General features: G+C 39.1%; 2 protein-coding genes and 1 long non-coding RNA gene across 3 annotated transcripts; all 3 read right to left on the bottom strand.

The window, feature by feature from the left end:
* Positions 1 to 425: 425 nt before the first annotated feature.
* Positions 426 to 980, bottom strand: LOC118566111. Its single transcript, XR_004932807.1, has 2 exons — positions 727 to 980; positions 426 to 520 (listed from the first exon to the last, which is right to left on the bottom strand). It is a non-coding gene; the product is annotated as an uncharacterized LOC118566111 (long non-coding RNA).
* Positions 981 to 3,385: 2,405 nt separating this feature from the next.
* Positions 3,386 to 8,060, bottom strand: cx34.5 (connexin 34.5). Its single transcript, XM_021307715.2, has 3 exons — positions 7,723 to 8,060; positions 6,443 to 6,628; positions 3,386 to 4,033 (listed from the first exon to the last, which is right to left on the bottom strand). Exons 1-3 carry the CDS (start codon positions 7,849 to 7,851, stop codon positions 3,434 to 3,436), a joined length of 915 nt encoding a protein of 304 aa, XP_021163390.1. The 5' UTR covers positions 7,852 to 8,060; the 3' UTR covers positions 3,386 to 3,433.
* Positions 8,061 to 13,751: 5,691 nt separating this feature from the next.
* Positions 13,752 to 16,702, bottom strand: hsdl1 (hydroxysteroid dehydrogenase like 1). The gene is made up of 5 exons (XM_012880844.3): positions 16,261 to 16,702; positions 14,809 to 15,254; positions 14,573 to 14,656; positions 14,051 to 14,188; positions 13,752 to 13,915 (listed from the first exon to the last, which is right to left on the bottom strand). Exons 1-5 carry the CDS (start codon positions 16,478 to 16,480, stop codon positions 13,844 to 13,846), a joined length of 960 nt encoding a protein of 319 aa, XP_012736298.2. The 5' UTR covers positions 16,481 to 16,702; the 3' UTR covers positions 13,752 to 13,843.
* Positions 16,703 to 16,759: the final 57 nt, after the last annotated feature.

Raw genomic sequence — 16,759 nt, 5'->3', positions numbered from 1 at the left:
TGTTTAAAGTTAGCGTCCTGATCCACACTCCATTCCAGTAGATGGCGGTAATGCACATCTAAAAGTTGCTTGCCAACCGCCATAAAAAAAGAAGAAGAAGAAGAAGAAATCTAAATAAACCACACTACAGAAATATAAATAAAACCCAGAGACTTTTTCTTATCAAGAAAAAAAAAATACACTCCAATGTGGTAAAATGTAAGTGTGCCTTTTTTTTTTAGCAGGGATTTATGTATCTGAACATAACCTCAACAAAAACACACAACAGTTTCCACACTGTCCGAATTTTGTTAAAACAAAAATCCAAAATGGAAAAATTGCATGAAAACAAGAAAAGATTCAAGCAGAAATGCAACAGCCGGATGTTTTTAGCTGAAGCCCAAGGTGGGACTTTACGGTCTATGACCTTCTTCTTCTTCTTCTTCTTTTTTTATGGCGGTTGGCAAGCAACTTTTAGATGTGCATTACCGCCATCTACTGGAATGGAGTGTGGATCGGGACGCTAACTTTAAACACCCCCCTCAAAGCAAAACAAAAAACAACTTATATCTTTTCTATCAATTTAGTTTTCTTGAGATAATTAATTAAATAACTTATATCTTTAGAAGTAGAAATTTTTCCTAAAATATCTTGTAAATTTAACTGTAATTTATTTTCTTGTAACCGACTAACTAATTTCCTTCTCTCAACAGAATATTTTGTACAGAACAACAAAACATGTTTTACCGTCTCTTCTTGACCACAAAAATCACAACTTCCATTTCGATGTTTTCCTATTTTAAATAAATTACTGTTTAACCTTGTATGTCCAAAACGCAACCTAGATATTACTGTTTCCTCCTTTCTATTTCGTCCTGTTCTCCTCATTGCACCAACTTTTCTTTGAATACTGTACAGCCATCTACCAGTTCTATCTTCCTCCCACTGTCTCTGCCATCTTTCCTTAACCTTTTGTTTAATAATAGATTTGATTTCTTCTTTACTAAATTGAACTAATATATCAATAACACTATATTTTGAAGCTTGTTTTGCATATTTATCTGCCAACTCATTCCCTCTTATTCCTATAATCTATGACCTTAACGAAGCACTTGGTAAAAATACAACAACTGAAGAAGAGTTATGAGGCTAATTTCCACACATTAGTGAGAAAGGTAATTTCTCAGACAGCTGTCAGTCTTCTCTGTAGTGAAAATTCATCCCAACGTCAGACCACACAATGCTCAGAAAAATTACAACAAAATATATATATTTAATAAACAAGAGCCAAGAGAAACTCTAAATATATCTTCACAGAGCCTCAGTTAGCAGTTAAATGTTACGGTTCAAAACAATGCACTGAACAAGCGAGGCCTTTTAAGAATCGCCAGACAAAAGCCTCTTCTGTTTAGGATCGGGACGTAGTATCATGCATCTGTCAGGATCATCAGGGGTTTGGTTGTTTATTGTGGCTCTCTGGGGATCCTGCAGTCTGATTAGGTTCTGCACCTTAGCATTGCTCATCTTTTTTTGCTCAGTATTTACGTTAATTGGTATCTGCTGGATTCAGTTCCTGTCCAGTTAGCATATGTTCTTTATCATCTTAGTGGTTCTGATGGTTCTGCTCGCCTTTCTTTTGTTTAGTTCAGTGATTTATTTTGGTGCATTCTTTCACTATTAGATTCAGCTCCTGTTTTTGTTAGCTTCTGTTCTGTATTAGTTCTGTTAGATCTGTTTTTTTTTCTCAGTTTAGTTAGATATTTTCCCCATGTTTGGTCATTAACTTGCTCCCTGTTAGATTCAGTTCTCCCTCTGCTCCTGCCAGTGCTCTGCCCTCCTTTCCCTTGGTTAATTAGCGCTCACTCTCCTCACCTGTGTAATTAGCTTCCTCATATATATATATATATATATATATGTATATAGATAGATAGATAGATAGATAGATAGATAGATAGATAGATAGATAGATAGATAGATAGATAGATAGATAGATAGATAGATAGATAGATAGATAGAAATATGTCATTATAGCCTGTTCTGGTCATTTCTCCGTGTTGTGTCCCTGTTTCCTGTTTCCCTGTAAGCTGTGGTAATTTATTTGATAAGTTGTTTTCCACTCATCATGCGCCTCCCGAGCTCATGTCTGTGTTCCAGTCATACCAAAAAATCCTGACACCATCTTACAGCTGGATTGGACCAAACCAGAGAGGTTTGAATTTGAACATCAGGCGAAACAACATGTTTGCTGAAAATAAACGCGCGATACGGTGACAGACGACTCGGACCAAGCATCAAGCACGGTGATTGGATTTGCAACGACATGACCTGAGCTGAACATCGACTCCTCTGTACAATAAAGTGTACAGAGGAGTCAAATGTGGGGCCTTCTACCTGACAGCTGAATTTCAAAATAGGCCATACAGGCAATGAAGCAATGTTAGAAAGTAAAGTTAGTCCCACACAGAAACAACTTTGAGTTATTGTGGCGGAAGCTGCTGCTACTGAGTGACTTCACCTTTGTTTAATAGGTAAGGACAGTGAGCAACCTTTGTTTTGTTCAAGTTAAATTTTAAATACATTTGATTTTTTTTTTTTCAAATCTTAGAGGCTATCCAGAAAAACAACTTTTTATCTTACTTAAAAGTGATGCTAAGGCAACTTACAGCACAACAGAGATTTTTCCCCCCAGGAATAATGGACATAAATAAGAAAATGGTCTTATAGTATTAAAAAAAACATCTATTTATTAGAAACAGAAAAGGAGTCAAATCAGATCCATAATATTGGAGACAAGGAGGAGGTAAAGTAACAATCTTTATTAAGCAACAAAAAGAGCAACGGAGTTATGAAATAAAAACAGAACTTCAAGTCTAACAGAAGATGGGCGTCCAAAGTAGTTGGCAAAGAAATACAGCTGACTGGGTATAACGGCAGGAAGTGCATGAAGCAGCAGGGTGTGGATGAGTAATGGGTGGTGAGGAAACCCGGGCTAACATAGCTGAGGCAACAGGCCAGAAACATTTAAACGTAAATACATCCAAAGAATTAAAAAAAATCTAAACTTGAAAAACATTCTTGCAGGAAACCCAATAATCTTGCTAACTTTAGCTTATATAAAAAAATAACTAAATTAAAATCTTCAACAAAAGTTTTTTTTTTAACTAACAGTCAAAATTGCAAATCTAGCTAGAAATAAAAAAAAGTGCAACATCTGAAATATGTAAAGAGGACCAATGCACTGCAAAATTGTAATCGACTAATAAAACAATTATTGATATCAACAATAATTACATGTTTTAAAATAAAAAATAATGATGTTTTCAGGTACAAAGAAGATCACTTTTGCTCATAAGTGAACCTGTGTGACTTTGTTCTGTGTACAGAAGCTGATGCCCCCCCCAACGCAAACAAACACCTGAGCCGACCCACTCTCTCTGGGGCCGGCTCGGTGTTTTCAGATGTGGATCTCCCCAATGCTGTTCTCAGCGGCGACGTCTGCGGCTCTGTCACCCACCCCTCTGGCCACCCCGTTCATCCCCACCTTTCTGCCCTGCAGCTCCAAGTCCAGGTTGACAAAATTCTGGATCACCTCTCCCTGCTTCCCAAAGCCTTTCTTCTCGGACCTCGGGGGCGTCACGGGGGTGACGGTGTAGTCCTGCCTCCTGGCCGTGCATTCCTTCACGGCCCTCACCAACAGGTAGAGCAGCTCGGCGACGCCCAGGGCGAGCGAGACGAAGGCCGCCACCAGCATGAACCAGATGATGACGGACTTCTCCGTGGGCCTGGACAGGAAGCAGTCCACCTTGTGGGGGCAGGGGAAGCGGGAGCACACGTAGCGGGCCTCCAGGGTGAAGCCGTAGAGGAAATACTGGCCCACGATGAACAAAACCTCCACGGCAATCTTGGCTACGAGATGCACGACGTAGCTGCGAAGGAGGCGACCACGGATGCTGATCTTCCCCCGGCCTTTTGTGTACTTAGGCACCTTGAAGGTCCTGAGGAAGAGACTGGTTCTGTCGTCCAGCGCTGCCTGGTTCTGCAGCCGTTCCTTGATCTAATTTTAGAAGATAATGAATCAGGCAAAATCTCGGAGTACAAGTTATATCAAAATCTGATGTAAAGGGGTTTACTCGTGATACATTGGTTGACGTTTTCGGGAAGCTTTCAACTATTTTAAGAAGTAAGAACAAATATGTCACCTTTAAACATGGTATGTCCTGAGTAAATAGAACAATCGGCTGATAATAACACCAGTTATTGTCTCTAAATCTGAGTTTAAGATAACAAGAATAGATTTTTTTGGTGAAATGTTTATATAGTAAAATAATTCAAACAGCATAGATTTATCTTTGAAAACAATTATGATCCTAAAGAGAATATACAATATTAAAATATTAAAATAAATGAAATTATTTTGTCCCCAATGGCAGGGGAACGGTAGCTTTCGGGAGCAGGGTGCTTGCATCCTGGAGAGGTTGCAAGGTTCTGGGTTCAAATCCCACAGACTGCCGCTCTGGGCCCCTGAGCAAGACCGTTAACCCAGAATGTCCCAGAGGCATTGGTTACATGCAGAGGATCTGTTTCATCAGACTGTAGGTTGACTGTTGCAATGACTAATAATAATATTTAATAATAATAATAATAATAATAATAATAATAATAATAATAATAATAATAATAATAATAATAATAAATGTTAAAACATCTTAGGCAAAGATTCCTGCAGATTAAACTCTTGGATTTCCTCCGTTAGAGGGCATTCATTTACAAAAATCACAAATTGACTGACCCAGGTATAACACAGGAAATATTAATCTAAAGGTTAATTTTAAAGGTTAGGTTTTAGTTCTCTCTCTCTGTACTCGTGCTGCTTTAACCTTAGACTGCTTGACTTACTGACCACTACCTTTAATTTGTTTAATTATCTGCTTGTTACCCTGTGTTCAAAGGTTTCAATAGAGCTATTGCTGCTCTTGATTATATTGTACAAACTTGCTTTTCTTTTCTTTTAATATAAGGTACTCCTGGCTCAGTGGTTTTGTATTTAGCTGTGTTTCTTTCCTGGGTGACGTTATTTCCTGAGATATTCTTGCAGTTAATTATGCGCACTATCTACAATTTTCTTGCCCATAGGAAGTAACACTGGCTCGTCGCTTTGTTGTTTAGCTTAAGCTTTGTCTCTTTTCTAGATGTTGCCAATAACTAATGCTTTGCAGCCATTATCTACACAAATATCTCTCTTCTTTTTTAATAGTCTTCCTGGCCTGTAACTTTGACTTGGTGTACTGTCTTTGGTGTTTCGGCTCTGAGCCCCTTCTTGTTTGCAGAGGTGATGGACAGGCTGACAGATGAGGTTATGACGACATTGTGGTCTGTGGTGGGAAAAGGAAACAGGTGGAGGAAACCTTAGAGAGACGAAGGTTTGCCCTGGAAAAGGAGAGGAAAGAAAGTTAGCCGTAGAAAGATAACTCAACTGGAGCTGTGAGGTTACGGGGAGCAGGGATAAACAAGGTGGAGTCCAGATAAATGGCGAATGTGGAAAAAAGGTGAAGAAACGTGTCCAAGCAGGTTGGGACAGGTGTAGAAAAGTGTCAGGTGTGGTAAGAGTGTCAGAGGGAATAAAAGAAAAGGTGTAGAAGACGGCGGCGAGAGCTGTCATGTTGTCTGGTTTAGAGACAGGAGGCAGAGGTGGAGGTAGCAGAGGTGAAGATTTTTAGGTTCTCTTTGGGAGTGACGAGGATGGAGAGGATCAATGAGTCCATCAGAGGAACAGTTCATGTTTGGAGATGAAGCCAGAGAGGCCAGACTGAGGGGGTTTGGTCAGAGGAATGATAGTGAGGACATTGGTAGAAGGATGTTGAGGCTGGAAATGCCAGGCAGGAGGCCTGGAGGAAGACCAGAAAGGAGATTTATGGATGGAGTTAAAGGAGGACAGGAGGAAAGACGAAAAAAGTCTGTTTTTGTTTTCTTTCCATAGAAAGTACACCTGGTTTAGTGCTTCTGTGTTTAGCTGTGTCTCTTTCCTGGATGGAGCCACACTGTTTTTTTTTTTAACAGAAAGTCCTTCAAGTGTCTTTCATGTCCTCTCAAACCCGTATCCTGTAGCAGGAGAAAATTTCTCATACTTAATCCGGTTCTGATGGAGGTTTCTATCGCTTGACTCAACCAGCAGGTGTTCTTTAGATTGGATACCTGAATTTAATAATTTTTTTATTTGTATGATTGAATTACACAGTATGTAAATAAATGTAAACCTTATTCTATGATTGGATTGTGCTTGTGTGAATTTAAATAAAACTGGGACAAAATCGAGTCTAGGTCATTTGAATAGGACTTTGTCTTGAAACAAATGCTTTATCAATAAACTGAATGAAGCTTTTAAGCTTTTTTTTCCGCTCTTTATATGGATGACATGTTGAACTAGAGTATTGATGACTTCTAGATCTCTCGTGCAGCGGCTGACCTTCTTCTCCACGTGAATCACATGAAGGACGTGGCCCAGGTACAGCAGCTGCGGGGTGGCCAAGGCGATGACCTGCAGCACCCAGAAGCGGATGTGAGAGATGGGGAAGGCGAGGTCGTAGCAGACGTTCTCACATCCTGGCTGCTGCGTGTTACAGATGAAGTCGGACTGTTCATCGCCCCAAACCTGGGGGAGATCACAGGGAGGAAACCTTAAATTTCATCCTGTTTTAGTAAAGAGGGATAAATATTTGGACCAAAGTCCTTAACTTTCTCATATTTCAGGCCAATAAAACATTTTCTAACTGTCTTTAGATTAGGGCTGGGCGATATGGATTAAAAAAATAAATCTCCGATATTATCATACCAAATCCGATTAATCGATTTTTCCTCCTTTTTGTTTCATAAAAAAGAAATGAAAAAAATTATTTTAAAACCAAGCATTTCGTCAGGGAGTTGACCTGAATTCAAAGTGCAACTAAAAACAAGCTGTGAAACATGCTTGTAAAAGCAAGATGGCAGCCGTGCCATTATAAACAATGAAAATATAACAAAACATTTGCTGCTAGTGGTATTACACATTGAGCTAAGAACAGGCTTCACTGCACTTGTGAACTTCAAACTAAGTTAAAAAAAAAGTAAATAAGTAAATGAAGTACCTCGTATTATGGTAAAAAAAGTTTCCACTTAACAATATTTTGACAATACATTTGCCTAAACATATATTCAGCATCACATGCTGTTCTCTTCATGGAAACCCAATGAGTGTATTGGCAAAATAAAATCCAGAGTTTCCAAAAATGAAATCTTAAAGAATTGTAAATTTGAATTAATCGATTAAATCGATTTATCGCCCAGCTCCACATACGACACATGTTTATATTATTAAAAACACAATGTATGAATTCAAACGGCAGCGTTGGCTTATAAACATCTTTTTTTCTCTCTCTCTCTCTTTTCCCTTTTTCTTTTCTTTTTTTTTCTTTTTTTCCCTTTTTCTTTTCTTTTTCTCTTTCTCTCTTTTTTTCCTTTTTCTTTTCTTTTTTTTCTTTTTTTACCCCTTTAAACATCCAATAAACATCTTCAACAATTACAAATACTGGCAAAATAAAATCCAGATTTTCCAAAAATGAAATCTTAAAGAATTGTAAATTCGAATTAATCGATTAAATCGATTTGTCGCCCAGCCCTACTTTAGATATTCTGTATCTAGAATACGTTTAGCTATTTATCTAGAAATATTTTATTCGCATGGAGATGTGGGTGAGTGCATGGCCAGACCTTCTCAGCTCCGGTTTGCAGGACCATGATCCGGAAAATAAACAGAACGGTGAGCCAGACTTTCCCGATCACCGTGGAGTTGCTCTGCACTTTGTCCAGCAGTCGCCCCAGTAGGTCCCATTCTCCCATTTCAACCGGCCGTTGTCCTGCTTTCTACATGATAGAGAAAAATAAAATCCATTAAAACGCACATTTAGACTGCAAAGCCTGCAACGTTTAGACGTGTCTCTGCTTCAACACACCTGAATCAAAAGATCAGATCACCAGAAGGACTCTGGAGAACCGAGGAGCTAAATCATTTGATCTGGGTGTGTTTCCATCCATCAGAATCAGACATACTTTAATAGATCCATCCATCCATCCATCCATCCATCCATCCATCCATCCGTCAGTCCATCCATCCATCCATCCATCACAAATACTTTAATAGATCCATCCATCCGTCCGTCCATCCATCCATCCATCCATCCATCCATCCATCCATCCATCCATCCATCCATCCATCCATCCATCAGAATCAGACAAACTTTAATGGATCCATCCATCCATCCATCCATCCATCCATCCATCCATCCATCCATCCATCCATCCATCACAAATACTTTAATAGATCCATCCATCCGTCCGTCCGTCCATCCATCCATCCATCCATCCATCCATCCATCCATCCATCCATCCATCCATCCATCAGAATCAGACAAACTTTAATGGATCCATCCATCCATCCATCCATCCATCCATCCATCCATCCATCAGAATCAGACAAACTTTAATGGATCCATCCATCCATCCGTCCGTCCGTCCGTCCATCCATCCATCCATCCATCACAAATACTTTAATAGATCCATCCATCCGTCCGTCCGTCCATCCATCCATCCATCCATCCATCCATCAGAATCAGACAAACTTTAATGGATCCATCCATCCATCCATCCATCCATCCATCCATCCATCCATCAGAATCAGACAAACTTTAATGGATCCATCCATCCATCCGTCCGTCCGTCCGTCCATCCATCCATCCATCCATCAGAATCAGACATACTTCAATAGATCCATCCATCCGTCCGTCCATCCATCCATCCGTCCGCCCATCCGTCCGTCCGTCCGTCCATCCATCCGTCCGTCCATCCAGCCATCCATCCATCAGAATCAGACATACTTTAATGGATCCATCCATCTGTCCATCCATCCATCCATCCATCCATCCATCCATCCATCCATCCATCCATCCATCCATCCGAATCAGACAAACTTTAATCTGTCCATCCATCCATCCATCCATCCATCCATCCATCCATCCATCCATCCATCCATCCATCCATCCATCCATCCAACCATCCATCCATCCATCCATCCATCCATCCATCAGAATCAGACATACTTTAATGGATCCATCCATCCATCCATCCATCCATCCATCCATCCATCCATCCATCCATCCATCCATCCATCCATCAGAATCAGACATACTTTAATGGGTCCATCCATCCATCCATCCATCCATCCATCCATCCATCCATCCAAGGATTATTTTAACACATATTAACACAATATGTCAGTATAGCAATGTATTTCTGAAAGACTTAAAATAAGTGTATTGAAAGGGGACTTTAACCATTATTTCACATTATTGCAAAACCCAATAAGTTGTAGATAATATGTCATCTAAGGATGTGTGCCAGGTTTATATTTTTTAGGGTTTGTTTTAAGTAGGTAAAAAGTCAGGCTGAGTCTCTCTGAAGGCCAAGTGTCTATCAATCCCCACTGCTTTGTAACTTTGCAGATAAATCCACAGCTGCAGATTTCAAGCTTTCCAAACACGCTTATCTAAAGGGCACTCAGACCAAGAAACTTAAATATCGTACAAACACACACTGAGACATCTCAGAAGGCAAGTTCATTAGTTTCCAAGTTATTGTGGTTTCATATAACAGAGTTTTCTCCATATTTGCCTGCTATTTCTGGTTCATTGTGAATAAAAATGCATCGTTTTATTTTGATATTTAGATTGCAGTACAACATCCATATGGTGGTACCAATGAAAATCACATTATAGCTCTGAAGCTTCATGCAAAATTCACAAGCCATCAGATAAAGGTCATCAAAGACCTCGTTAACCTTTATGTTAAAAGAAGGAAAGCCAACTCACCTGGTGGAGAAACTTTAGAAATCGGAGGAAATGTGGATGAAAAGAGCGACGGCTCCGGTAAAGGACGAGAAGAGAGAGTGAGGAAGAAACTGTGTTTCAAGGTTAATTCGCCGGCTTATCTGGAGGGACGCTGTCATACCCACAACAAAGAGGCTTAGGTGCTGAATATGAACAACGGGTAGCAGAGAAAGTAAGAGATTTTTACCAAAAATGTCCTTTTTTCACATAATGTTTCACATAATTAATCATACCAAATGAACATTTTCCCATTAAGTCACATTAATTGTATTTAAACTGATATCCTAGTGTGATAAAATCTTTTACCTGTGTTTAATTTTTTTTATTTTTTAAAGTATGGTGTGCGTTTTTATGCAATTTCATTTAACAGTTTCTAGAACCACATTTTGCTGCAAGTGTTATGAGCTATAAGTATACTAGCAAAGTGGTATTTTGGTCCCTGGACTGATTTTGTGGGGCCCACAACAGCAATTCAGTGGTGATTTGGCCTGCCAGCAGGGATCATTTTTATTTTTATCCATCCATCCATCCATCCATCCATTTTCCGACACGCTTATCCCTGCTGGGGTCGCGGGGGGTGCTGGTGCCTATCTCCAGCATTCACTGGGCGAGAGGCGGGGTACACCCTGGACAGGTCGCCAGTCTGTCACAGGGCAACACAGAGACACACAGAACAAACAACCATTCACGCACACACTCACACCTAAGGAGAATTTACACTGCAAAAACAAAACTAAAAATAAGTAATATTTCCTTAAAATGAGTGTATCTGCCAATGGAATAAGACTTTTGCACTTAATATAGGAACAATTCATCTCCATCATCTTATTTCAAGTGCTGTATATCTAATTCTCTTATTTTAGGGATCAAAATACTCATTCCATTGGCAGATAATCTTATTTACCTGCTCAAATCTAGGACAAAAACACACATTTTAAGAACATTTTACTTATTTTAAGATCCATTTTTACAGTGTAGAGAGGCCAATTAACCCAACAGTCATGTTTTTGGACTGTGGGAGGAAGCCGGAGTACCCGGAGAGAACCCACGCATGCACAGGGAGAACATGCAAACTCCATGCAGAAAGACCCAGGGTGGACTCGAACCCAGGACCTTCTTGCTGCAAGGCAAGAAATTGCCTACCCACTGTTCCACTGTGCAGCCCAATTTTTTATTATTAATGAGAGCAAAATGATCACAGACAAATCAAAAATCTTCTTGCAATTGAAAATGCTAGGTACAACATAAAGTATTCATCTTTTAATTACAACACCTTTAACACTTTCTATTTAGTTTCATAGCAAATAAGGCTTTGGTGCACAGAAATTTGCCTTTAACTTGTTTAGTGAAATTAGCTTAATACAGCAAGTTTGACCCAAATCCTGTTTTTAATGCTGAGAATAGACAAAACATTTTGTATTTATTATTATTATTATTTTATTGTGATGGTCATCGAGTTAGCAAAACAATTTTCAAACTTGATGAGGCAAAAGTGCAAAAACACTTTTTAAATTCTGGACCAGAATGATTTATACATCCCTTTCCTATGGAAAATCTGACTTATTTGTTTAATAAAAATATTGCAAATTACACTTTTTGGGGTAATTTATTTATGTTTTATGGCCATCAAATACTTTTGACTTGACAGCTTTGGCCCACATGACAAAAAGTTTGAACATCCTTGATCTACAGACTGAAATATTTGCCCATTCTTTGCAAAACAGCTCAGTCAGACTGGATGGAGAGCATCTGTGAACATTAATTTTCACGTCTTGCCAAATATACTTGATTGGATTTATGTCTTGACTTTGAGCCATTCCAGGAAGTTTCCTCTGTACGGTTTTTAGGATCTTATTCTTGCTGGAAGCTGAACCTGAGCTCTAGTCTCCAGTCATTTGCAACTTATGACAGTTTTTCTTCCATAACTGTCCTGAATTCACCTCCATCCATTTTACCACCAACTCTGACCCGCCTCCCTGTCTCTGCTCAAGAAAAATCCTGATGCTGCCACCATTTGGTCTTGCATAGATGATATATAGTGAATCAGCGCTATAAAAAAGTGGAAAAGTCACAATAAAAGCAAAATAAATTACTAAAATCCATAAATCCAGTTAGAATTGGTGATTAACCAAAATGTTATCTTCTTGGAAAAAGAAATCACAAAAAAGATTCATAAACAAATAAATACTCCCTTCTTATGTTATACATACTCTGCTCCCTTTTTACATGTTAAATGGCTATCATTTTTTTGGGAAATATGCCTTGTTAGAATATTTTTGAATGTCTAATAAAACAAAAATAGACAAAAAATAATAAATAAAAAAGGCTAGATAAAAAAAACAAAAAAAACAAAAAAAACAAATAAATACAAATTTTTTTCAAGGGAAGCTGATTATTTATACAAATGGATATTTATTTTGGAGCTTTTAACCTACAGTTTTATAAAAATGTAGCTCCAGTTAATTGTTAAGCTTCAAAACACGATATTTGGAATTAGACCAGAATGCGGACGTTCACTGAAAGACTTTCAATGTCTGCTGTATTTTGGATCTAAGTGTTTCTTCTCTCAGACTCTGAGACAGCAGTTCCGCTTTTCTCCAGACTTATTTTTAACGTTTGACAGATTATACTGAAGGACGCTGACGCAGATTTTTCGACGTCACATTTAAATCTCCTTAAAGCAGTCAGACTGCGCTTGGAGCTGCATGTTTACGTCCACTTCAGGTGTTTATGAGGTTTTAGGAACTTGCAGAACTCTAGACGTCAATCATTGACATGCACCTGCAGTTTTGAAAAGAGAAATAAAGTGCATTGACCTGGCCAACAATATATCGGTTAGATTAAATACATATGGTTACATATTAAAGGCAAATGACAGACGTTAAAATGATTCCTGAAGCAGATATTATTTTAAGCAGTAAAAATGAGACCGTATAATAAATCAGACGGTGAAGTTTAAATAGAAAAAAAGCTTTATTGGTCAAATTCTGAGCTCACCTCCACACGGTTCTACAAATTAAACACTAACTGTTCAAGTTTCACTCAGAAAAGGATCAAAATCTACACATATGAAATGTAGAGACTCATTTTTTTTACTTTCCTTCAGGAGTTATTTGAAGCTCAAACCACAAAAGAAAGCTTCGCCCTTCACCGTCGCACACGTCTGTCTTATTATTCCTACGTGGAACACGCTCTGTTTTTAACAGCGCAAGTGGCACAGATAAGCTGAAGACATAACAGTGCAAGATGGTGTTTAAATTTAAAGCCAGAGCAAGCCCTAAGAACAGCTGGCAGTTTTAATTGTGCAAAGATATGTTCAGAAAGGTCAGACACGCAGCTGTTGGTTTGTGTTTGTAACTTTTTTATAACATATTGACAGAATTTCTATGCAGCCGGGAAAAAGTTGCAATTTGATGTATTTTTTCATGTCTGGAGACTCATGGGAAAAAAAACCCCACAGTATAAATTTTTTTTTAATAGTTACAGACTTTATTCCCTGTCCCATCCATCTAATCTCTGAATTTCAAACCACACCACCACAGAAATGTTTGCACTAAAACATAATGAACTCCAACGCTGGTTTGATGGGAGTCTGAGGAAGCAGGAAAAGCACATCTCTGCAACACTGCAAAATATATTTAGTGTGTTTAAATCCAACAGGAAACAAATCAAAAAGTAAACGCCTGTTTTATATTCAGCAGACGTTTTACTACTGTGGTGCTGCTGCCTGTTATTTAACACACTTTACATTCATGTTTTTACCTAAATTCAAACAGAATATAGTAAGCTATGCTTTAAATTAAGAAATTTTATTCATAAATTTCTTTGTTAATTTGGGACAATTCCAACTACAAAAACAAGGTTTGTGGATTTATTATCAATAAATAATGTCAGAAGAATCTGAAACTAAATTCTTGTGTAACAAGATCCAGTAAGAGGCTTTTCAGCTCTCAGCTTGCGCCAGAGAGCAGCCGGGATGCTAGAATCCAAATCCACTCAGGAATACACCTCATTAGTCCATACTGTGAAGAAAAAAAAAAAAAAAACAGGTTCAGGCTTTAGATTTTAAACTTATTTAGTCATTAGATAGCTCAAATATGAGACACAAAATCTTAATAACTAACAAATTATTGACAAAGAGAGGAGTTTGTAATGACCTGGAGTGTGTGAGGCCAGTAACCTGTGGTTCTGTTGGAGACCCCCAGGGTGGAAAGAGCGTGACGAGCATAAACCTCTGGACTCGGAACAAACCATCCTTCTCTTGAGGATGACCGTTGACGCCTGCTTGAGGCAATCTGAAACACAAGAAGCAAAATCCAGTTTTGGAGACGCCTAAATCTGCTTCATTTCTGGGCAAAACGGTTTACTTTAATTAAAATATTAATATGCAGAAGGAGTGCAAACATCAAAAGCAAAATTGAAACCTATATTTCATGCAGAACCTTGCAAAAAAAAATGTGACAAATTTCAAGAGATCGGAATACTTTTGCAGCATATTAGAAATATATCCACGCTGCTTAGAAAGGCGAGCAATAATTGCTAATCGCAAAAGTTTGAAACAGCAAGAGCCGTTAAATCAAGTAGAAACAGCCTGATGAGGAATGTGACACGGTTTAACCCTGAAAGCCTCACTGGGATCGGCACAGAGACGTGGAATCACTCCCATATCAATTGTTTACCTGCAAAGGAATGAGACTTTGAACGAAGATCCCTTTGGCGCTGTACTCAAAGTGAAGAGCTCTTGAGAAATGATCCAGGTATCCCTGGCATGGAAGGAAAAGTGAAATTTTAATTGGATATTTTATTTGGTTCACAGGAAAGTTCCTTTGGAAAGTCTGCTGCATCTGATTGTTTTTGTCAAAACATGCTCCTATACATCGCATATGGATCTAATTCCCACAGAGATTTATCTTACAGTGAAGGCAGTGAGTGTCACTCTTCCACGTAGGGGTCTGCAGCAGGCGCCTGAGGATATGTTGACTAGAGCCCCTCTGCTGCGCTCCACCATCCCTGGCAGCACCAGTCGGGCCATCAGAGTAGCAGCAGCGACGTTCCTGTTCACCTGGTCCAAGACGCCCTGCTCGGGAATTTCAATCAGGCTCCGGGGTGAGGCCAATGTTTCGTCCACACAGTTCACCAGGAAGCCGATATCTTTACCCCTCAAAGCTTCTGTGATGGCTTTAGCTGCCGCTTGGCCCAGAGGAAAGTTAGCTGTGACGACAGAGGTCTCCACCCCGTAGGTTTGGGAGAGGAATGCAACAGCGTCTATCACAGAGGAGCTGTCCTCAGTGATGAAGATGATGCTGACGCCGTTGCGAGCCAGCTCCTCTCCATATGCACGGGCTACAGGTTCAGACGCGCCTGTCGGGGAAGAGCATAGGATTCATTTTAGTCGTGCAACAGGATAACTGATATCACCGTTATCACCCGCTTACCTATCAAAATGAGACCATCAGATTAACTTTAGTGACAAAATTCAAATCTGAGTCAGAATTTGGAAACAAAAAAACAACAAAGAAAGAAAGATGGCCGATAAATGAAAACCTTACATATCCCAGTATTGGATTTGTTAAGCTGGATAACAACTGATGTTTTTTTTAAGTAATCTGTAAAATACCGTGATTGGTTCTGCTTAAAAACCTGAAAAACTTAAACTGGTTAAAGCAGTTGGACATTTCCATAATATTTGTCTCTTTTGAAAAAGGATTCCAAGAGGTTTTTTTTTGCCCATATATACCAACTTAAATAGGATCCTTTTTGAATACTGTTGTACTTAATATTGCGTTATTCTGCTTATATTCTTATAAACAGAATAACACTGGTTGCCAGCATCGAGGTTTTAAAAAGACCTAAAAAAACAAAAACAAAAAAAGTTTGCTATCATCCCAGAGAAAGTGTTGGAGTCACCAGAGGTTTCTATGCTTTTATGAAGAATAGATTAATGCAGCTTTCCCCTTTCTCAATATGTTGCTGCGCACTACCAGTCAGCTGGCTGAAAGAAAGCTACCAAACTATCATAGAATTTTCAGTGTGTATACTAGAATTTTATTTACAACCATGTTTTAAAAAAAACAACAACCACTGAATAAACATCACACACTGCATTTCAGTTTGGAGATCCAGTTCAATGGTAAACAGTCCCATTCTACTACTGCTCTTATATCCCTCCCTTTTGGTTCCACAACTCAAATAAAAGCTTAAATATCTCAATCAGTACCTTAAATAACTATTTTTAATCTAGAAGCATTCTGTTTAGGTCTGAGTCGGAGCTGATCGAAGTAGTCGAGATACTTTAATAGCCGTGAAACAGTCCATTACATGATCGTATATTTGAAGTGCCAACCATGGTGCTGTTGTCTCCTCTTACCATAAATCACAGCCCAAGCGCCATATCGCCGAGTCAGCTTCCCACTGGGCATCATCCTGGGCAGGAAATGGACCCTAACCACCGCGCAGCAGTCCTTCAGCAGGACCAGGGCTCTGCTGGCCGCGTACAGAGCTCCGACCAGGGCCAGGGTCTCGAAGTGAGGGCTGCAAGCCCGAGAAATTTCTCTGTACAAGAAGGGAAAGCTGTCCACAGCCGCCATGCTTCCAACGCTCTTATTGATATTAACACCTTTTTTTTAGCTTGTTAAAACTCAACAAAGAAGGTTACAGGCGCACCAGAGAGAATAATGAAAAACATCTACCCATGAAGACTGAATTTACACGAAAGTTATGTTTTTCTCTAACGTTGTAACAGTAGGAAACGTCGCATGCATTCTATCCGGAACAGAAACAAAACATTGGGTCACGTGACGACATGCATCAGCCGTGCTGCTTTCAAAGTCCTCTGAGAAAACCTGCCAGATTGTATTACATCAAGG

The sequence above is a fragment of the Fundulus heteroclitus genome, chromosome 15, assembly GCF_011125445.2.
Source record: "Fundulus heteroclitus isolate FHET01 chromosome 15, MU-UCD_Fhet_4.1, whole genome shotgun sequence".
NCBI classification, from domain to species: domain Eukaryota; kingdom Metazoa; phylum Chordata; class Actinopteri; order Cyprinodontiformes; family Fundulidae; genus Fundulus; species Fundulus heteroclitus.
The sequence above is the reverse complement of the archived record's forward strand: the minus strand, read 5'-3'. Positions and strand labels throughout refer to the sequence as shown.